The sequence below is a fragment of the Sarcophilus harrisii genome, chromosome 4 (genome assembly GCF_902635505.1).
Source record: "Sarcophilus harrisii chromosome 4, mSarHar1.11, whole genome shotgun sequence".
Classification (NCBI taxonomy): Eukaryota; Metazoa; Chordata; class Mammalia; order Dasyuromorphia; family Dasyuridae; genus Sarcophilus; species Sarcophilus harrisii.
Window position 1 is genome coordinate 439,752,765 of NC_045429.1, and position 23,851 is coordinate 439,776,615.

Genomic DNA, 23,851 nt, shown 5'->3' on the forward strand with positions numbered 1-23,851 from the left:
TAGCTCTCGTGATCTTGGCCACGTTTCCTCTCTCTAGGCGACAATTTCCTTCTCTGTAACGAGAGGCTTCAAAGCACCCACCTTCCATCTTCTAAAGGCTCTATCAGAGATTCTTCTCCAGAGAATCTCTGGACTCTGTTCTGGGGCTCTCAGCTAAGCCTGGGAAAGACCAGGGAGGGTTGAATTTGAACAAAACTCTGGGCTGTATGTCATGGCGCTCTCCAGTGTAGTCAATCTAATGTCTCATCATGGCATGTTGAGTCTTGAAAGTATAATCACTTTCCACACTGACTATTTCCCCGACTGACCCTCCCTCATTTCTTTCATGCTGTGGTTCTGGGAGCCTATATTTCTAAATACATGCTTGCTTCAAACAGGGGACCTGGGAGCTTTCAGGAGGAAGGAATAGCTTTGATGAAGGAAAAGGCCCATTTTCTTTGATAGCCTGGTGGAGTTAAAGTTTTGGAATCTCCCATAAGTTTCAGAGGTTCTAGGACTGAAAGGGAGCCTAATGGTCTTCTACTTTAACCCTTTCATTTTAGGGAGAAGGAAACTGTGATCCAGAGAGGTCACATGTCAAAGTGTTCTTTTTTATCCCAAAGATGCAAAGATCACTATTCATTTGCAGAAAAAAAATGGACAAGTCACCTCTGGCCAATTGTGAGAAAAGAACTTAGGGATATCTCAAACTTAAATAAAATTTCAGCAAAACCTCTAAAAATACAATTAATAATACAACCTTCCAGTTACCTCTGAACTGGGGTAAGTAGGGGTCAGAGTACCTGACGATTATCTTGACCCATCTTCTTGATAGCTCTGAGTGGGTATATCACTAACTTGGACTGCAATGCACAGGGATCAATAGGGATATGAATAGGTCCTGGATCTGTGAAATCACTGTTTATAGGGAACTGATTGGTGAAGGAATTCCCACTACCAATACAAGTGAGCACTTTCTTTGCAATTTATAGTCTTGGGGAGTCATCTGAGGGACTAAGAGGTCAAGTGACTTGACCATCATTACACAGCTAGATGTGGTCAAAGTAGGCTTTGAATCTAGCTCTTTTAGACTCACAGACTCTAGCTACTATGCAATGCTACTTGATAATAGAAAGCAAACATTTACATAAACTTGAAGGACTTTGAACTCTGACCAAAAACAAAATAAAACAAAAACATATCAGTGAAGTCTGATGACGAGTCTAGATGTGGTTATTACCAGGAAGTCAATCACCAAGGAATGATTTTTTTACTTTTTTTTTTTTTTTTTTGCCATACCTACTAATGAAGATAGTTAAATCTTGGAGGGTTGGGCTCGGCTTTGATTGGAGAGTGTGCCCACACTCGTGAGTCCTGGAAGTATCATCTTATAAGGTTATAACCTTGTGAGGAAATTGGCTTTTCTCTACAGGAGGGAAAGAGGAGGTACCAGTTCATCCATCACTGTTTAAAGTTGCTCATTTAGCAGAATGATAGTAGGGAGAAGTACTGACTCAGGACATTGGCTGGGAAGGACCAGAAGGGCCTCAGCTTTGAATGAAAAGAGACATCTAGAATTGGCTCTAAGTGCTCTGGGGAAAGGACTCACTGGCTCTTTTTTCAAGGCAGGATGACAAATCAAGTCGATAGTCTGTGAAATCTGGGCAGCTCAGATCAATGATGTTTTAGCAGAAGATTCCCAGGGTTTGCAAATTGATAATTCAGTATTCTGGACTCAAATTCTAGTTGATAATGACTGCCTGGGTGACATCAGACAAGTTCAGGAGGATAGAGCAAGAGCTGCTTTTTTTTTTTTTGGTCTTCATAGTGTTTCCTGCTCCTCTCCTCACCAATTTTCAAAGATATTTTTCAACTAGGGTAAAATTTGGAGGATGGAGAGGGACTGAAGGTACCAAATATGATAGTCAGGTGAAGGGCGTGTTGGCAGTGATTGGCTACCAGTTAGCTCTGGAGAAGGGAGTGATGCTCTAGAGAGAGAGTCAAGATTTCACCCTATTGACGTGGATGAAAAAGTCGGTTCTGGGAAAGGAGTACTATGAGGCTCTGAAAGTACTATGGAAGGCCCGGAAAGGGAGTGGCAGTATACATGATGGTTCAGGCAAATGGATAAAGGGGAAAGAAATAAACATTTACTAAATGCCTACTCTGTGCCAGGCATTGTGCTTATACTTTATTAATATTTAACATTTGATTTTCACAAGAATCTAGCAAGGCAAGTGCTGTTATTATCCCCATTTTATAATTGGGGAAACTGAGGCAAACAGCTATTAAGTGACACCGATAGAAAGTTTCTGAGTTTCTGAGTTTGGATTTGAACTCATATTTTCTTGATTTCAGTCTCCAGAACTAGCCACCTTCCTGGAAAAACATGAATCGTGGAGATGGTGGTGGTCTCTAGACTGCTAAGGAGTTGAAGCGTATTCTACTGGGAGGAATTGTAACCCTAGCTCCAGATAATGTCTACACCCTGGAATAAATCCCTGGCTGGCCCATTCTTGGTTTTGCTCCTCCTTCCTCACTTCTATTTATAAGCTACAAATTTTCTTGCTTCCTAGCTCCCTGTGCCCCTGCCCCTTTATGTAATACAGAAACATAGGAACAAACCTTTCCACTTCTTTTTTATTCCATTTCACTCCATCTAATATTTTCATGCTCAGAGACTCTTCTGTGAACAGAGGAACTGTCCATACCAGTTGTCTCCTCGATTTGATGGCTGGAAACATCTCCTCCCAAGGTTCCTGAGCAGCTCAAAGTTTCTGTTTCTCTACGTGTCTTAGAGTGTTGGGGTTTAGAGAAGAAGCCATACCTCTGTTCCTCCCCCCTGTCTTTCTGTATTTCTCTGTCTTGCCTTTCCTGGGAACAGAGATGAAGAGATCTGTCTAGTTCTGTTCATTTATCTATGGTCATTCTGTCAACTTTCATCTCCTGTTCTACTTCTATCTGGGATTTCCCTCTTCCTTCCAACCATCTGCTTCACTTCTCTCTCAATACCTTTCCCTTTCTCCTTCAAATCCCTCCCTATTCCTATTCTTTTCTTCTTCCCCTTTTGCTGTTCCACACTCCATCTCCATCATGACTCAAATTCGTTCCTTCTCATTTTCTCCTCTTGGAACCTCTGGTTTTCTTAAACACTCAGCCCAGGAGCCACCTTCTGCAAAAAGCCTTTCATCACTCCCTTAGTTGCTTGATCCTTCTCTTCCCACAAACATATGTTGCATGGTAGGTGGTTTAGTCAAATGCTTATGGCAGGGGCAGCTAGGTGACCCAATGGATAGAGCACCAGCCCTGAAGTCAGGAGGACCTGAGTTCAAATCTGACCTCAAATACTTAACACTTCCTGGCTGTGTGACCTTGGGCAAGTCACTTAACCTCAATTGTTTCAGCAAAAACAAACAAATAAATACATAAATAAAAATGCTTATGGCAGTTCTTATAGATCTTTGGACTTGGTCCTCACACATTCAAAACTGTTACATAATATTTATGTGACTTTGGGCAGCTCATTAACCTTGCTAAACCTCAAATCTGTCACTGGCAAAATGAGGGCATTAGATTCATTGAGTTTTAAGGTCTTTTCCAGTTCTAAATCTATGATCTATGATTTGCTTCTTTTACCTTCCTCTCTACTTCTGTCCCCTTCCTATTTTCCACTCTCATCTCTTTTTTCATCCCCTTCTCTTCCAATCATCTCCCTTCTTGATCCTCCTTTCTTCTCCCTTTTTTCTCTCTCCTTTCTTGCTCTTTCCTTCTCTCTTCTCTCTTCTCTGCTCTCTTACTTTTCCTTCTTCTTTTCTTCCTTTCCATATCTTCCTCTCTCTTTCATCTTCCCTTCTTCCTCCTTTTTTCTTCCTCTCCTCTCTTTCTATGTTCTTCCTCTCTTTCTTTTCTCTTCCTTCTTCCTGTCCTCCTTACCTTTCTTTCCTTCTATTATCTCCCCTCTCTTCTTCCCCTTTCTCTTTCTCTTCCTTCCCTCTTTCTCTGAACTCTGTGCATCTGATCCTGGGGGAGAACTGGACTGTCTCCCTGCCTCTTGGCAGATGAGGGTGTGTTGTAAGGGCCTTTGGGGAAGGAGGTGGGAGGAAGGTGCCCTCACCTGAGCAGTGCTTCTGCAGGCGCAGAATCTCCAGGTGCAGGTCTCGCAGCAGCTCCATCTGCTCCTTCTTCAAGAAGGCAATGTGCCGCTGAACACTCTGGATCTGGTGCTCCAGGGACGTAGTCTCCATCGCAACCCCGGGCTCAGGCCCTGCCTGGGGAGGGAGATGGTGATAAGACATACACACACACACACACACACTCCTTGATCCCATCAGCCTTGGTCCCCGCTCCATTCTTCAGCCTCCCATTTCCACACACTTGTACTGGGTCACTGTGGTCTCCAAATTGAAGTTTCATTAACAGTTCTCTGGGGACCTGAGCTACCCTTCATTGGATTCCCTTCAGGTTTCTGATTTCCTCAGCCTTTGTGGAACAGAGGACATGAGTTTGAATCCTAACTTAGATATTTATTAGATGTATGACTCTGAGCAAGTGAATTACCCTTTCTCAGCCTTAGTTTCTTCATCTGTAAAATGGGGACAATAGCACATAATTCATAAGTTGTTGTGAGGATCAAAACATCTTATATAAAGGTCATCATCCTCATCATTAAATTCTTCCCCTCTCAATAAACTCCAGTGGATCCTATTCCCTCTGGAATCCTGTTTGGTATTTAAAGCCTTTCACAGTCTTGCCCCAGCCTGCCTTCCCAGCCTTAGAAGGCATTACTTCCCTTCCCACACACTGAGATCTAGCCCCCCACACCTTCTTCCTGTTCCACACGCAGGACACCTGGGTTTCTGTCTCTGCCTTTGGAATGCCTCTTCTCCCTTCCTCTTCTCTGTTTCTTAGAATCTTTAGTTTCCTTAAAAACCCGGCTTACTTGAGACCTATGTGAAGCCTTTCCCAATGCTCTGAGCTGCTAGTGTCTCCTATCTCAAGCGACCTTATTCTGTATATAATTATTATTTTTTTAAAATTTTAATAGCTTTTTATTTACAAGTTATATGCATGGGTAATTTTTCAGCATTGACAATTGCCAATTCTTTTGTTTCAATTTTTCCTCTCCTTCCCCCCACCCCTTCCCCAAGATGGCAGGTTGACCGATACATGTTAAATATGTTAAAGTATAAATTAAATACAAAATAAGTCTGTACATAATTATTAATGACTATGTTGTTTCCCCCCAATAAAATCTAAACTCCATGAAAGTAGGGACCGTTTCATCTTCGTACTGCCAGTACCCAGCACGGTTTCATGGGTGCTTAATAAATGCTTATTGACTGATTGGGGTGGGGAAAATCCCTGCACAGCCATAGATACAAAGACCGGCAAATCCACAGCCCATTTTGCTGCCTTTCGCCCTCCTCGTCCCTCCAGAAAGACATGTAACATTAGTTGCCTCCCTGACATCCAGGGCTCAGTGAGTACCAGGATGAGGGGCTTAGGATGGTGTACTTCACGCATACTGGATTACCTCCCATGATTCCCCATACATGATCCATAATTCAGGGATTCTTAAATTTTCCCCACATGTGACTCCTTTTCACCCAAGAGAATTTTATACGACCTTGGATATATAGGTATATAAAATAGGTACACGATGGACAGCTTAGGTGGCGCAATGGATAGAGTGGCAGCCCTAAAGTCAGCAGGACCTGAGTTCAAATTTGATCTCAGACACTTAGCACTTTCTAGCTGTGTGACCCTGGGCAAGTCACTTGACCCCAATTGCCTCAGGAAAAAAATTAGGTACACAAATCAAACTTAACTGATAATAAATTATAATTTTGTGACTCTCCACATTCAATTTTAAGACCCCATATGGGGTCATGAATCACAATTTAAGAAACTGGGCTCTATTTCTTGTCTTTTCTCACACTATTCTCTATGATGAAAATTCTATCCTATCCTTTAACGCCCAGCTCTGGTATATTTCTTCCTTTGACTCTTTCCTCCAACCATGAATTTTTTTTTTACTTGACTCCTTATATTATCTTCTACTCTTAGCATAGATTATTCTACATTAAAAGTGTGCATGTGTGTGTGTGTGTGTGTGTGTGTGTGTGTGTATGTCTGTGTGTACCTCTACTAGACTGTGAGCTCCATGACATCTTCTTTATTTTTGTAGCTTCCCTAGTGCCTGTTATTGTTTCCATGAACTTTGATGGTCATGTACTTCTGTGGATACACGGTCTCCTTCACTGATGTAGATTGCAGCCCATATGTGCCAACCCATTCTGTGGGGCTTTTGTTTTTGTCTAAGTCCTTGAACCAGTCTTCCAGTGGATGGTGAGGTTCTCTTGATACTGCATCCCTGCCAACAGGTCATATGGGCTGCTCAGTGATTATCGTTAGCTCCTATCCCTTGAGTTTTACATCTCTGGCACAATTACTTCTTGGGAATGTACTGTAGTTTCCTCTCCTTCGTCCTCTGGGTCACTCCCAGTTTCAGTTCTTCAGAGGCCAGGGGATTCCATGACATGAGCTATATCTTTTCACCACATTTCTAATTTTGTCTGTGTATAGAATTCCTACAACAGCTAGGTGTTGTAAGTGGATAAAGTGTCAAGCTGGAGTCAGGAAGACTCATTTTTTGAGTTCAAATCCAGTGTCAGACACTTACCAGTTGCGTGATCCTGTGCAAGTCACTTAACCTTGTCTGCCCCAGTTTACTCATCTGTTAAATGTGTTGGAGAAGGAAATGGCAAAACAGTGCAGTATCTTTATCCTGAAAATCCCAAATGGGGTCCTGAAGTGTCAGACACAATTGAAATGACTGAATAACAACAATACAACAAACAGAACTCCTGCCACCTGTATGGGTGAGCCTACTGCACCATATAGCACCTTCTCTGCAACTACCAATAAAAAAGAAGGCTGACGTCCAGCTGGGTCACCCTTATCTTTGCTCTATCACTTAACCTCAGCTCCTTATGGTTCTAAGACAACTACTCTCTCCCAATTTTCCTCCCACCTATTTGATCTTTCCTTCTTAGAATGTTTTGAAGGAACTATTGGGCATGACTGACCCATTTGAGGACACAAGTTCATACAAAGTATTAGGATAAGGATTGGGGCTGTGATTTCAATATATAGAGAACTCCCAGATGAGTTCTCTCTCTACCAACTCACTCTACCAAGTCAGGCTAACATCTCCAAATTTTATTATTTTGGAGAGATTCCTAGAACCCTAAGGGGTTCAGTGAGTTGTGAAGGGTCACATGGACCTGTGTGTGCCAGAAGCAAGACTTAAAGCAAGGTTTTCCTGACTCAGAAAACAATTCTCTATCCAATACGCCACGCGTGGTGTTTGGTTAATGTAATGAGTGATTAATAAATCCTTTTTTCATTCATTTATGCCCAAAAATGTACATTTGTTTTAGGCAAAACCTTGGGTCATTAAAAGCATTGGACAATTTCTCCAGAGGCAGTTCAGCCCCTCCAAGTCCACAGTCTTGGACCCAGCTCATCGCCTATTGTACAGAGCCCGTGTGAGATCAATGGATGAATGGAACAGCTTTGTGGACTATCCATCCATATTTTGCCCACAAAACTGCACATAAGCCAAACTTTTAAAATGGCTGTTAAATTCATTAAATGATTGCTCTGTATGATTTTGTGGTCTGTCCTTGGTTTTTGAAGAGGATCGGCAACATCGTGACATTGGGGTCACCATGTGTTGGGCCGATTGCTCCAATATGAGTTGGGAAGGCTCCACCACAAGTTGAGCACAAGTTGTCCTTTAGAATATTTGGAATGGAGATGGCTCTGGATCTGAACAGCTCACATTTCCTTTGTGCTAATGTGATTTTTGCTTTGCTAATGGAATACAGCATCTTCTCTGATGAGAGGATGTCATGCTTGGTGGTCCTGTGCCAGTGTCTCCCTGTTTCACAATTGATACTAAAGTTCTTCAGAGAGACAAGTTGTGGGAGCTTGTGGGAGATCACAATTGTCCAGAGAAGTTCATCAGCATTATATGCCAGTGTCCTGATGGGTTCTGGATGAAGGATGATATTCTCACTCTTCCCCAGTCACCACTGGAGTGAAACAGGCCAGTGTGCTTTTGGTATAATGTTTTATGACCTTGTTCAGCAAGAACAAAAATGGCATCAAGATCAGCTACCACAGCTATTTAACTTGAAAAAGCTACAAAACAGGACCAAAGTAGAAGGAGAGTTGATGTGTACAATCACTCAATGCAGCCTCTGAGTCTAAGACGCAACAGAATATGGATCGATCAGCTGCTTGTGCTAAGTTCAGTCTGACAATTAACACCAAAGGAAGCCCTCCACCAGCTGGTACCATGCCATCCATCCATGAAACCATTGGAGAAATTTTGAATGTGGTGGGTAAGTTCACTTACTTTGGCAACATATTTTCCCGGAGTGTGCACATAGATGATAAGATTGATGCACATTTTGCCAGAGCTAGCCCAGTATTTGGGAAGCTCCAAATAAAGTGTGAAAGAGAAAAGGTATTAAAGCTGCCTACCACCCTAAGTCATTGTGCTATCTCATTGTGGTATGCCTGGGTATAATGTCCGGGCTAACTCTGGAGGGCCTCAGGATCAGTCAGGTCTTTAGGAGGAGAAGTGAAGGAGGCAGACAAGCTGCCACAGGACTCATCAAAGATGAATCCTGGACTCTGGAGTCTGAAGGCTGAAGTCCTCTCTCCTCCTCTTGCTGTGGCAGAGAGGCCCTGACCCTCTCCCTCAGCCTTCCAATCCTGGCCTCTGATTACCTCATCACAGCACATTCACCAAACTCCAATCATGAGGAGAGCCATCACATCACCATATAATTATAGAACCATTATCACACCTTGAATAGGTAATAGCCTTAAGTGCTCTGCTGTCTTAGATTCAAACACACCTTTTCAGAGTTCCAGTCCTCTACACCTGGGAAACCTGGACAGGTGGGCTGGCCATATTGTTTGAATGCTGAATGTATACTGGTCTAAAAGATCAATACAAGGTAAGCATTTACATGGTGGTCAGAAAAGTGGTAGAAAGACACTCAGGGTCTCTGAAGAATTTTGGAATTAATTGTGAGACTTTGTAATACTAGTCTATATGTGAAAGCTGGGCTGTGGGCACTAGGGAGATAGAGCAACCAAAGAAGTTGTCTCCAGCCCTTCTCATCTACCATTGTGACCAGTCCCTGACTAATGGGGAGGGCGGAATGAGGGAAGTGGTGGGGGAGTCTTGTTAAATGATCCAGGGAGATTTTGGAAGAGTTCAAGAGGAAACTGAGTCTCCGAGAAGAGATCAGCCCAATGTCACACAGTATATATGATATGGCCATATAGCTTAGTCCAATCTCCTCATTTTAAAGCAGACAAAACAGATTCATAGAGGTCATGTGGCCTCTCCATTGTCACAGTTAGTAAAAGGGATCCCAGTAGGATCAGGATACTTAGGATTTACTCTTAAGTTGGAAGGGACCGCAGAGACCATCTAGTGTGCTCTCATTTTACAGATAAGAAAAGTGAATCTCAGGCACCCAAAGTGATTCGTTCAAGGTCCCACAGATAGGATGATAATCTTAGAGTGTAAGAGATTTCAGAAGCCACCTAGTGCAATTCCTTTACCATCCAAATGGGGAAATAGACCTGGGAAGTTTAAGGGATTTATCCAGGTCACAGAGTTCATATCAGAGGTGATGGTTGAACCCAAGTCCTCACAGTATTCTTGACAGATTCTATAACTATCTGCCTCTTCAATCATCCTCTCCAGACCTATGTTATGCAAGGGTGGAGGCCTGGAATCATAGGCTAATGGAATTCTGAACATCCTACTTCCTCATTTCTTTGGAAGATGAAACCGAAGCCCAGAGAAGGGAGATGACTCCCTTGTTGAAATTCACAGGTAGTTAGAGGCAGGATTATTTATATCCACTGTGTCCTGTTGCTTTTAACTTTGGTCATTTGTGCTTATCTGATCCCTTCTGCTAATGTGGGAACTCCTTGAATGAAGGGACTGTGACTTAATTATATTCATGTCTCTAGCACCATGGATAGTGCTTTGAATAGAGTAAATGCTTCATCAATGTACTTGACCTCCACCACTATTGCTTCCCTAAGATCTTAGGCAATTCACTACCTCTCTTCAGTGCTTCAATTTGCCTCTCTGTAAAATTAAAAGGGATGGATGAGAGGAGATCTGAGGTCCTCTCCAAGTCCTCTCCAAGTCTCTATGGTCCAGTGGTCATAGAAATGGAACTGAATTGAATCTTTAATGGAAGGTGGTAGAAAGCTTGCCACTAGGAGGTCCATTTGCAGTTTGCAGACCAAGCTAGTCCCAAAGGGGTGTGATTAGAAGGTTCCCAAGAAGACCTCACCACAAAGATATCCCATCCATCATATTTTTTCCCCTGAGGCAATTGGGGTTAAATGACTTGCCCTGCATCACACAGCCAGGAAGTGTTAAATGTCTGAGATTAGATTTGAGCTCAGATCCTCCTGACTTCAGAGCTGGTGCTCTATCCACTGCACCACCCAGCTGCAACCCCACCCCCCCTCCATCATATTTCAAAACCCTGAATTTACATCATGTGTGTTAGATACCAAACTTAGGTACTGTGGAGACAAACAAAAAGGCCTGCCCTCAAGAAACTCACAGCCTCGTGGAGAACAGGTTGGAGAAGAGCAAAAATTCACAAAATACAAGACAATATCTGAGAAGAGCCACAAGAAAGGAATATTTCTATTGTGCTTCAAAATGGTTTCCTTAACAATGACCCTTGTAGATAAGCTCATTGTTTTCATTTTATATATAAGGAGATTGACACCCACAAAGAGAATGCAATTTGCTCAGTTACACAATTAATAAGCATTCAAGGCAGGGTATGAACCCAGTTCTTTTGATTCCAGGTTCAATGTTATCTCCATCACACTATGCTGCCTCATCAAAAAAAAAAATAATGCTCTGAGAGCCCTTTGTTGCTGCATTCAGAGCCCGGAGAACTGAATTTGGATCTCAGGAGATTTGAGTTTGAATCTTAGCTCTGCCACTTAATTAGTTATGTGACCATAGACAAGTAACTTTGTCTCTCTGCACCTCAGTTTCCTCATCTGTTAAGTGGGGATAATTATACTACCTAGCTAGTTGGTGAAGTGGGTAGAAGACTGGGCTTGGAATGAGAAGACTTATCTTCATGAGTTCAAATTCAGCCTCAGACACTTGCCAACTGTATGACTTTGGACAAATGACTTATTCCTGTTTAACTCAGTTTCTTCATTTGTAAAGTGAGCTGGAGAAGGAAATGGCAGTGTCTTTGCCAAGAAAACTCCAAATGAGATCATGGAAAGTCCTGTCCTGAATGACTAAACAACTCCTAAGTGTTGTGAGGAAAGTACTTTGTAAATCTTCAGTGTTCTATACATGTATACATCATCATCATCATCATCCTCATCCTCATCTCCCACCCACGTTCATTTCCCTTAGTTCAGCAGTGCTCTCTTCCCAAAAAGTCTATTTGAAAATTTAAACCCTAAAAAAAAAAGGCTGAATGGCAAGGGAGAGAAAACATCGAAGTCCCTCACATATCATCAGCATTTTTCTTTTTATATAATATTTATTATAAACCTATTAGGTATATATCTCAACAAAACACCCAAATAACTAAAACAAAGTAAGCAATAAAAGACTACACAAAACCATTAACACTTTTATAGTTGGCTAAAAGGAAAATTTACACACGTAACAAATAATTTTGCTAAGGCATGTTTATGTATCTATGTTTGCATTTGCTTTTGGTTAAGTAAAAAAAAAAAACAAAAAACAACCCAACTGTTTTATATTTATTATCTTGTTAGCCTGAGTTTTTGCAAGGGAAAGTGTTCTTTGAGAGAATTATATGCATTATATTCTGATATTTCCAAGGGGAAACCTGTGTGGGGACAGTCTCCAAAGGATTTATCAGAGGCACTCCAAGTTAATTTGGTCTGTGTCATTAGGGATCATGAGGCCCAAATGACACATTGGTTACATTTTAGAGATCCAGCTGATATAGTCGATCATGTTTTTGGTCTAGGCTACTGACATTAGCATTTCATATGGGGACAGACCCTCCTTCCCAACTGTAAGCAAGGGTTATACATGCTATGTAAAAATGATATAGGAGAATAGTGGAAACCTGGCTTTGGAATGAGGAAGACTTCTAACTTCTTCTAACTGATGCAGTTAGACCATGGACAGTTACCTAATCTCTTAGTGACTTGCTCACTTCTCTACAATTATTATTCCAAGGCATTGATTATCTGTATTGATTAAGAAAGTTTCCAAGTATGGCACAAATTTAACCTATCTCAGATTACTTGCTGTCTTGGGGAGGAAAGAGTTGGGAGAGGGAGGGAGAAATAAATATTGAAAACTCTCTTTACATGTATTTGGAAAAATAAAATACTCTTGAGAGAAGGAGAAATCACAGGTCTGAACCAAAAGAAAATTATAGCAATATATATATGTATATATGTACACACACATGTTTACATATATTTTAAGAAACCAATTGTAATATTTCATTTTTCATTTGTCCGGTTTCCTTGTCTGACATACAAGGATCTTGGTTCAGTTCTCAGCTCTTACTGCTTATTTACCTGTGGAACTTTGGATCTTACTTCTTGCCTCTGGGCCTCTGTTTCCCCATCTAGAAAATGAGGACATTTGACTTGATGATTTCTACCTCCCTGCTGGCTCTAAATTCGTTGATCCTCTGACCTCTTCTGGTTTCTCTTCCATCTAAGTACTTAGCAGATTTTATTGTTCAGTGTCTACCAGAGAGATTTTTCTCCAGGGCAACAGTGAATACATAGATGGGTGGGGATTTGGGCAAAGCCAGCATGAACAGAAGAGTGTTCAGAGGATTATAGAGTTAGAGCCAGAAGATATCTTAGAGTTCAGTTAATCCAATCTCATCATTTTATAGATGGGTAATTTGAGGCCCAAAGAAGTGACTTGTCCAAAGTTGTACAGCTAGTTCAGTGTTGGAGGAAGGATTTGAATCCTAGTACTCAGTGGGTTTTTAAGAGAAGACACTTGAGTGTCTATTCCTGAATCACCCCCTAAGGGGAAGACCCATTTCTCTATCCTTATCCCCCAATTTCCCCCCTCCCCAAATGAGACCAACACCATCAAGAGCTTCTGCCTAAGGGAATACAGGCAGGGTGCTGCTGTCCTTTCCTCCCCCTCTCCCAGCATGGTAACCTGGCTATTCCCTGATTTGGACAAAAATATGCTTTGAAGCAAATCTTTGACCTTTCGAAGGATGCCAGGTGGGGAGGAGTGGCAAGGAGGCATTCTGGTCTGAGGGGGTCATTATGGGTACATGAGTGGGAAAAGGGAAGGGCCAGATGAGATCTCAAGGAGGTTTATAGATTTAGGGCTGGAATGAACATTTCTTTTGGTCGTATCTATGCTTATGTCTGTGTAGAGAATTCCCGGTATTAGAAACACTACCACTGAGGCACACAAATTACAGGATTTCCATCTAAATGAGAACTTGGAGCTGACATCACCTCCCTCCCTGAAATCTCTGCTTATGATTCCTAATTCTGTTCTCTGGAACAAAACAGAGCAAGTTAGTTCTGGTACATCTTCCACTTGAATCAACCAATGACCGAACGTTTCTTAAATTCTTATGATGTGCTACACACTGGTGATACAAAGAAAGCAACAGTCAACCTTTAAACTCTTGAAAGTCATGTTACTGTGGAGCAGCAGAAAGCTTTGGTATCAAAGGACCTGAATTCAAATCCCATCTCTGGTACAACCTGTGTGACATTGGCCAAGTTACTTAACATCTCTGGGATATTTATATCTGTAAATACAGGAGGTTAGACTAAAGGACTCGGGATTTCTCCAATTCTAAACACAGGGTTCTGTGATTTGGATTCAAATACCAGCTCTGATACTACCTGAGTGTTCTTGGGCACTTAACTTCTCTCGATCTCAGTTTCCTCCTTTATAAAGTGAAGTGGACTCTGTGGCTACTCTGGTTCTTTTTAGATTTATGTCTCTTTTAAGTCTTCTCTATTTCAAGTTAATCATCCACAGTTTTTTCATTTGTTCTTTGGATAACATCAATTCAACTGGCTTCAAGTACCAGGCATGTGCCTGGAAGGCTATTTGTTAATTGAGTCTTTGTAAAGTATATGCTAGCACACGAGGGGAGCTGGTTATTTATAGGATTCCTATGGTGAATCCTGTTTAAAAGCCAAGAATCCTTCTGCCCTCTCCCCCAAATGACTTTTTCCTTTAGATCCAGATTTCAGTATATTAGGTCAACCCTCTCTCTCTACCTATACGAGTCTATATTGATAGCAACAGTTAGCCCTTCTACATCACAACTTTTCCCATCACAATTTTGACATGTCGACATATCAGCATGAGAAATTAAACAAAAATTTTGGGGGGAGTTTTGCAGAAGCTGCAAATGACATGCAAAGGCCAGCAAATGACATAGAAAAAGTTTTAAAACTCAGAAAAGCACTAAATATATGGATTTGTATTCTAAACAAATTGTATAATCAATATTGTATATTGTATAATATCAATATATTTTATCCAGATTTTCCAAATCATGCAGTTGGTGTTCCCCAATCCCTGAGATATGGAAGGAATAATTGTATATGTATCTCTATTGTCAGTCTATCTATCTATCTAACTATCATCTATCCCTCCATCTGTCTATCCTATCTATCATCTATCTATCATCCATCCATCCATCTGTCTCCCCTATCATCTGTCTACCTACCTATCTAGTCTATCATCTATCTATGTAGCTATCTATCTATCATCTATCCATCCATCTGTCTATCCTATCAATCATCTATCTATCCATCCACCCAATCTATCATCTATTTATCTATCTACCCATCTGTCTATCCTATCATTTATCTATCCATCCATCTGTCTGTCCTATCTATCAATCTATCCATCTGTCTATCCCTTCATCTATCCATCCATCTGTCTATCCTATCCAATATCTAGCTATCTCTATGAATATATAAGTTGCCCTAAATATTGGGGTACTCTTGAAAAACTCCCATTTGTAATTTGTATCACCTCTTCACACCCTAACTGCTCCCACTGCAACCTTATCTCGTGAGCTCTTTCTCCACCCCAGCCAAATCTCTGGCCTGTTCCCCATAAGAAGGGAGGTTATTCTTCTTAGCTCTCCTAGCTCTCTGTGAGGTCCCATAGTTGACAATGGTAGGTTTATGTACAAGTAGAGAGAGAAGAAAATAGAAAGAAGGAAAAAGAATTCAAGGATTGTAGTGAACGCGTTCAGAATTTTCAATCAGAAGACTTGACTCTGAAACTTGGTTCTTTATTAAATCAGTCCCTCCCTCTCTGTCAGCCTCAGTTTTCTCTTTTGCATAATAAGGAGGTTGCATTAGATTCTCTCTTACTGTTCTAATAGGAGAAGATGAGAAATTAGAGTGAGAAGGGACCAAGGGAAAAGAGTCATTAAGCAAGGAACTTAATGAGCCCCTTCCTGGTCCCCCTGACTCTCGCCTCATTGGCAGCATATTTCCATAGCATGGCTTCTGCTCTGACCTCTAACTCTCTACCGAGGCTGTCCCCCTTCCCTGCACTGGTACAGGCCCCTTGTCCTCATTACTGCACCATATCTTGAATTGTTTTTTATCAAGAAGATAATAAAGCTGCCCTTTCTGTTCTCCTTTCCTCCAGTTATCCTGGAAACTCTTGAGGACACAGGCTAGATCTGTTTTTTTTTTAATATACCACAGCAGAACTCAGCAGAATAATCAGGAAACACACTGTGGCAGATTCTTACTGAATGATCACATTTCAACCCAGATCCTCCAGTAAGGCTTCCACGAACAACAGCAAACCAGGCACTGTGCACTGTGTGTACTCATGATTTGGGATGTCAGTATAGGTCTTGGCTAGGTGTATGTCTTGATATTTAAGTGTAGATGTTTGTCTGAGTGTGTATGTTTTGTGTTTAGTCATGTCTAATTCTTTGTGACCCCATTTGGAGTTTTCTTGATAAAGATGCTGTAGTGATTCACCATTTCCTTCTCTAGCTCATTCCACAGATGAGGAAACTGAGGCAAACAGGTTGAAGTGATTTGCCCAGGGTCACACAGCAAAGAAGTGTCTAAGGCTGGATTTGAACTCATAAAGATGAACCTTCCTGATTCCAAACTCAATGATCTATCCACTTCGGCATGTAGCTGCACTATCATATCTTTGGATGAGAGAGAGAGAAAGAAAAAAAGAAAAAGAAAGAAAGAAAGAGAGGAAGGAAGGAAGGAAGGAAGGAAGGAAGAAAGAAAGAAAGAAAGAAAGAAAGAAAGAAAGAAAGAAAGAAAGAAAGAAAGAAAGAAAGAGAAGGAAGGAAGGAAGGGAAGGTAGGAAGGAAGGAAGGAAGAAAGAAAGAAAGAAAGAAAGAAAGAAAGAAAGAAAGAAAGAAAGAAAGAAAAAGAAAGAAGGAAAGAAGGAAGGAAGGAGGAAGGAGGAAGGAGGAAGGAGGAAGGAAGGAAGGAAGGAAGGAAGGAAGGAAGGAAGGAGGAAGAAGAGAAGGAAAGAAGGAAAGAAGGAAGGAAGGAGGAAGGAGGAAGGAAGGAGAGAGAAAAAGAAAGAAAAGAGAGAAAAAAAGAAGAATGAGAGAGAGAGAGAGAGGAGGAGAGAGAGAGAGAGAGAGAGAGAGAGAGAGAGAGAGAGAGAGAGAGAGAGAGAGAGAGAGAAGTATACATGTGTAAATTAAGCAGCAAGCATTGTGCTAGACACTGGAATATAAAGACAAAAATCAAGCAATTCCTGACCTCAAGGAGTTAATATTCTATGGGAGGAGATAATATAAACACAGATACACATATATGTATATGTAAAATAAATGTTTTTTTTTTTTTTCTGGGGGCAAGGCACTAATAGCTGGGAGGAGGTTTCAAGCCAGGTCTCATTCAGGAGATGAACTTTAAATTTTTAAGTTGAACTTTTAAAAATACTTGAGGAATCTGACAAGTGGAGGTGAGAAGAGAGCACATCCTAAGGATGGGGAATGGCGGACGGCAGATGGAACAGTCCAAAGGCTAGTTCGAGTGGACTATGGAGTGCATGAAGGGGAGTAGGATGTAATAAGCTAGAAAGAGAAATTGGAATAAGGTTTTGAAGTGCTTTCAATGCCAAGTAGAGAATCTTGAGCCTGATTCTAGAGGCTATAAGGAGCCGCTGAAGCTTATTGATTAGGGGAACAACAGTCAGTCCTGTGCTTTAGCAATATCACTTGGGCAGCTGTGGGGAGAATAGATTGGAGCAGGCAGATATGAGGTAGGGAGACCAATTAAGAGTTAGTAGAATAATCCAGGGAATAAGGGTCTGAACTAGTAAGGCAAGTCCTTATTCTTTGAGTGAGGAAAAGGGAATGGATTCAAAAGCTGTGTGGGACATAGAATCTACAGGACTTGGCAACCAATTGGTTCCATGGGAGGGGGGAGAGTGAAGAGTGTGGAAAGACTATGAATGAGAACGTGTATATGTGCTTGAGAACATGTGTCCATGTGTCTGTGAGTCTGTGTCAGCATGCTTTGCAGGCATGGTGTATGTTTCCACTTGTAGGTAATTGCATGCAGGTGTTGTACTTGAAGGGGGCTATGCCCAAAGGGGTGTGTGTGTGTGTGCGTGTGTGTGTGTGTGTGTGTGTGAGAGAGAGAGAGAGAGAGAGAGAGAGAGAGAGAGAGAGAGAGAGAGAGATTGTGTGTGTGTACACTTGTAAAATGTATGGTGGGTATATGCCGGTGGCTATGGTGGGTGGGAATGCTGGGAAGTGTGGTGCTTTTGAAAGTTTGTGTACCTATAGATGTAGGTACCCACAAATGTGGTATACTATCGGAGTGTTTGTCAACTAGCATTTGTAAAGTCCGTCCCCGCCATGGGCTAGGCACTGTGCCACGTGCTAAAGATACAAAGAAACTGGTAAAAAATCAGTTCCTTCACTCATGAACCTCAGGCTAATGAAGACAACATGCAATCACATATACAGGATAAATAGGAGATAACCAACAGTGATGGTACTAGTGTCAAGGGGGACTGGGAGAAGCTTCTTGTTGAAAGTAGGACCCGTAGGTGTTTTCCTGTGAGTAGGAGTGTGCCCCTGCTTTGGCCTGGGAGATAAAATACCTACCCCAGCTCCTGCAAGGCTGATGTTTCCAATCGATCAAAGCCTTTCCCATCTAGCCCTCACACTAGCTCACTGAGCAGCCCAGCTGTCCACAGCCTCCACAGCAGGACCTGAACTGGCTCCAGACGAGCTACAGTGGCTGTACCTCTCTTCTCCGGAAGGAGATATGGGTCACAAATAATGCTGGCGGACATTCTGATGTTCCATGAGGAGGGGGGGAAGGGATGGGAAAGGGGACAAATGGAGTGTCCGTGTGCAGTTAGCTCAGGAAATCCTAATCCACTCGAAGAGCAGGGACCAGGGAGGTGCCAACATATCAGATTAGAAATTCAGTCCTGGGGCCTGCCTCTCAGTTTCAGGGCTTCATGCCCTCGGGTGGCAGGAAATTAAGGTTGGGAAGCATCTGTTCTGTGTGCTACTGGATCCTTCTCCCACCCCACCCCCCAGATTCCTAGGTTTTTCTCTTTCTGCTTTTCTCTCAGATGTCACGTCCAGAAGTCACCTGACTTTGTCTACTGTGGAACTGCTGGCACAGCCCTGACCTCCTGACCTCTGCAAACAAGATCATCCTTATCTCAGCTCCCAGTCCAGTCTCTCTCCCTGGAACAGGCTCATTTTGTAAGCTGACTTTGGGAAGGGGGAATTGTACTTTTTTCTGAGCAGATAACTCCTAAGAGTAAACCTATAGTTAGAAAACAAGTGTTTCTGAATAATAGATATTCTGACTGGAAGAGGGTTCAAGATATGGTAATGGTCTTCAAATAGGGTTGGCCTTACCGTCTATTTTACAGATGCGGCCAAAGAGCATCACCTGCCCAAGGTCATACATCTAGGAAGCAGAAGCAAGGGCCCAGGTACCCCCTTTCTTGTTTACATGCACTTACATAGATGGAAGTCACTCTTCTCTCTTTCTACTTCTAATATCATCTATTTGATCTTATTTGGAAGGTTCTTAAGTATGGATTCCCCTGACTATTCTTTCTAAACCTCCCTCTCCCCTCCCCCCCTCTGTTAGCCTCTATTCTGATTTTTCCAATAGAAAAAAAAGGGTTGGAGAGGAGAATCTGGTGAGCACATCTTGGAGCAGGAGACTGGAGGACAAGAACTTTTAGAACCTTTTTCAGGACCCTCATCTATTACCCAAGACACTCCCATGTAGGGAGTATATAGCCACCTACTGATTCATCGAATTTTCAGATTTTTCATTTTACAAGGGAGGAAACTGAGGTCCAGGGAAGGGACACACACTGGGCGTGACTTCAGAATATCTTTGTTAAATTCCTGATCTGCTGCCGACATCTTGGGTGATCTGTGGAGCTCAGCATGTAGCCCTGTCTCTTTGATTTGGTAGGTGCTTAATAAATGTTTGTGACATTGAATTGAATCAGCCCCTTGGAATCCCAGTTTTGTCATCTGTAAAATGAAAGGGGTTGGACTATATAACTTTTACAGTCCCTTCCAACTCAAATTTGACCATCTTATGATGCTCCTATGATTGCCCTAGGTGCTTTTCCCAGAATACTCTGCTATGTAAGAAATACCCTACATTATATGGTTCAGAAGAGGAGTTAGGAAGCTTGTATTCTAGGACCTAACTAATTGGAAAAGTTTAGGCAAGTCATTTATCTTATTTGTGTCTCTGTGTCATCAGATGTGAATGGGAAGAATAGTATCTGATGGACCAATCTCGTGGATATCTGTCTATGGACGTCTCATGGTCATCAAGTTGAAAATGTAAAATGGTTTTGAATGTCCTTGTCATTCCTATGGAGGTGATGGACTGCTAGAGGCTAAAATTTGGAAGTTTGGAATATAAAGTGATGCTCCTCTGCCTTACACATAAATATAGCTGATGAAGAAATTTGGTAGAAGCCAGAGATCAATGTAGATTGCTATGCTTGGGTTTAAACATTCAATGGCACAAGTACAAGTTGAAGGAAATGTATCTAGGCAAGTTTCTCTGAAAACATGCTATGGATTTTAGTGAACAATATCAATAGTGTATGCTAGCAGCAAGGGGGGAAAAGTTATTTTTAAGAGCAGAATATCCAGAACGTCACTTGACTTGGCCCTGGTCAGACCTCTCAAATATTGTATATGTAAATTATCACATTCTAGAAAGGAGATTTACAAGCTAACCTGGTTCCAGAGGAGGGTGATGGGACTGGAGACTATGCCATAAAAGGATTCATACAGATGCTTAGTCTGGAGAGGAGAAAAAATCCCCCAAACCTTAAGGGGAAAATGATGGCTGGTTCCAAATGTTTCCCATTATACAGGAGAGGAACTGCTCTTGTTCTGTGCGTCTCCCCAGAGGCCAAAACTAGGAATAATGGAGAGAAGTTACAGAAGGGTAGATTTGTCTTTAGGAAAAGCTTCCTGAAACTTGAAGTCGTCCAAAAGTGGAGGATACTGCTTTAGGAGATAATGAACTCCCCATAAGTGGAAATCTCGGAGCAGAAGCTGGAAAACCAGGTTCAATTGTAAATCGCCAAGGGACAGGAAAGACTAGATGACCAATTCAGAGATTGTTATTCTACGCAGGGGAAGGGATACTGTGGTTTCCAGGCTGACTCCAGCTGTTCATTGAAGCCTTTTACTGGGCTACATCATTCCCCTTCTGTCAGCTTTCTCCCCCAAGGGTAATCTGTCACAATCTGATGGGGAGAGGAGGGGGTGAAAAGAAGGGAAAAGCTCCGAGAACCGAAAGCAAGTGCTGCTCTCCCAACCCTGTCTCCAGTGGGATTTTGTAACACTGTGAACGATCCTGCTTGGAAGAAAGACAGACCCACTTTCAAAGAAACCAGGTACCGAACAAGGGAAATCTCTTTGAATTTGTCTGCAAGGCGGAAAGAGCAGCAGATCCCTCTATCACCCAAATACCCCCACCTGGAAGTCTTTCTTCGTCCAAGCGGACTTGCTTCCTCCCCTCTTTCCCAAGTCCATGTCCCCCAGATCTCCGCATCTTTGCTCTCCTCCACAAAAGACTTCCTTACAAAACTCAAGCCCTGAGCTGCAAAGTGGGGAGGTGGGCTCAGGAAGTGCGGTGGGACCGGAATAAAGATCGTTACCCCCTGCTAGACTCTAAACTCCTTGAAGGCAGGGACTGTGTCTTATTTATCCGGGTTCGCCCGGTACCTAGCCCAGTGCCTTGTACAGGAGAGAGACTTCGTGGATATTTGTTTAATTGAATCCTGGGGGAACGGGGGAATCCCTCGACAGTCATTTATCCCGATCTGGTCGGATTTTGCTGGGAATACGAACACCCGTGGGAAGGGGCGAAGAGGAGAAAGGCAGGGGGGTGGGGGAGGGATAATGGAAGGACGAAGAATAGAGAAGGGAGGGGGAAGGGAGGAGGGCAAGGAAAGGAAGGTAGAGGGGGAAGTGTGTGAAAGGGGGAGAGAAGTCTCGGTCTGGGCACCCTCGGACTCCCTCACCCATCTCCACCTTGGTTCCCGCGAAGGACGGCGGGGCAGAAGGAGCCAGGGGCCGGGGGCCAGGCCGTGGAGGACAACTTCTGCGAGCAGCGGAACTGAGTCGCTCTCCCTTCTTAGTGTTTGGGCCCCTCCAGCCCTGGTTTCCAACCTTCCCAGGAGGCAGGCGCAGTGTCTGGCTCGGTTCCCCTTCACCTCGTCGGCCCCCCCTCCACCCTGCCCCGCCTCCGCTCCGCTCCCCACTCCTCCAGTCCTCACCTTCGCGACCCGAGGGAGCGGCGGGTCCGGCCGGCCGAGGAGAACCGCGGCTGGGGCTGGGGAGGCTGGGGTGGGGGGCGCCTCTCCTCTAACCCGCTTAGACGCTCCTCGGCCTCTGTGGCGCCGGCTCTGGCTGCGGCTCCATCAGCTGCGCGGGCGGGAGGTGCCGGGGCTGGCCGGCTTCGATCTCCGGGGGGGGCTCGGAGGCGGGGGGCTGGGGAGAAGGAGGGGTGCTCCGGGGCATCAAGGGGGGGCTTCTGGGCGGGATCAAGGCGTAAACACCGAGCAACGTGACCGGAACTGGCGAGAGATCGGAGGGAGGGCAGAAGAGAAGGAGGAGGAGGAAGAGGAGGAGGGGTGATGGGGAGAGACGAAGAAGAGGAGGGGGAGGGGACCAGGACCTGGGATAGACCGTGAGAGGGCGGGGAGGAGACTGGGGGCGGGGAGGGGCTGATGCTGACTGCGCCCGAGCCTGATGCGGGGTACAAGGTTAAGGGAAGGGATGGGGGGACGAGGGGGTGGTGCAGCAAGGCAAATCGAGGGAGTCACTGGGGAACAGAGCAGCGGAAGAGAGCTGGGTGGGCGAGGGAGTAGGAGGCCTCCGGGAGAGAAGTGGGAGGAGTGGGGGTTGGGTGGGGGAAGCTCGAGAGGACTTCTTTAGGTCATTGAGATAAGGGAAGGGAATGGGCGGGGGGCGGGGAGAAAAGTCCCAGCTTCGGGACCTGGGCTGGGAGCGAGTACCCAACCGTGCGGGTGGCTGTCGGCACCACGGACAGCTCCCCAGAGCGCTGGCCCCCCGCCCCTCTCCCCACTCCACTCCCGGTGCCCAGCCCTGCTTCCAGGCCCAGGCCCTGTCCTTGGGCTTCTCTAGCGGCCGAGGAAGAAGTTCCAGAAGTAAAGTCCGGCTTACAGGCAATGGGCAGAGTTGATTTAAAAACATTAATTTAATGAATATTTCATGACAGTCCACTGAGAATCAATCTGCGGCAGGAACATTATGGGGCATACATAGAATTCTGCCTGGGTGTCATTCAATTCAATATAGTATAACATTGACTAAATTAGGCAACTTTTAAAAAACTTTTATTTTTTTTTTATTTTTTTATTTTTGGTGTCGACTTACATGAAAATGTGGTTTTCCATAGCACATATATAACTGTCACTGCTTGCCTCCTCAAGGGGTGGGGGAGAGGAGAGGAAGGCAAAGAATTTGGAACCCAAAATTTGGAGAAAAAAAAAAGTTAAAATTGTTTTGTACATGTAATTGAGAAAAATAAAATATTAAATAAGATTTTGAAAAAAGAAAAAAAAAAACATTCAACAAACTCTCATCAATGTATGAGGCAAGTATTGTGCCTTGCATAAATTCTGTGGCTTCAAAGGCAAAAAATTAAAGTCTCTACCTTGCATTCCTCTTGGGTTTAGGGCAAAATACATTATATATATATATATATATATATATATATATATATAAGCATTTTTCCTGTGTAATTCATTTTTTAAAAATAATTATAACTTTTTATTGACAGAACCCATGCCTGGGTAATTTTTTATATTATCCCTTGCACTCACTTTTGTTCCCATTTTTCCCCTCCCTCCCTCCACCACCTCCCCCAGATGTCAAGCAGTCCTATACATGTTAAATAGGTCGCAGTATATCCTAGATACAATATCTGTGTGCAGAACTGAACAGTTCTCTTGTTGCACAGGAAGAATTGGATTCTGAAGGTAAAAATAACCCGGGAAGAAAAACAAAAATGCAAGCAGTTTATTCATTTCCTAGTGTTCTTTCTTTGGGTGTCGCTGCTTCTGTCCATCATTGAGCAATTGAAACTGAGTTAGATTTTCTCTCTGTCGAAGAAATCCACTTCCCTCAGAATACATCCTCATACATTATCGTTGTTGAAGTATATAATGCTCTCCTGGTTCTGCTCATTTCAGTCAGCATCAGTTCATGTAAGTCTCTCC

General features: G+C 43.2%; 1 protein-coding gene across 1 annotated transcript in view; it reads right to left on the reverse strand.

Annotated features, from left to right (window-relative positions):
- The window catches only part of CCDC92B (coiled-coil domain containing 92B), a 38,915-nt gene extending 16,975 nt beyond the window's left edge, over nucleotides 1-21,940 (reverse strand). The window contains 2 exon segments of the mRNA XM_031967818.1: nucleotides 4,094-4,247; nucleotides 21,884-21,940. Coding sequence (XP_031823678.1) covers nucleotides 4,094-4,223 — 130 coding nt within the window. The 5' untranslated portion in view covers nucleotides 4,224-4,247; nucleotides 21,884-21,940.
- Nucleotides 21,941-23,851: the final 1,911 nt, after the last annotated feature.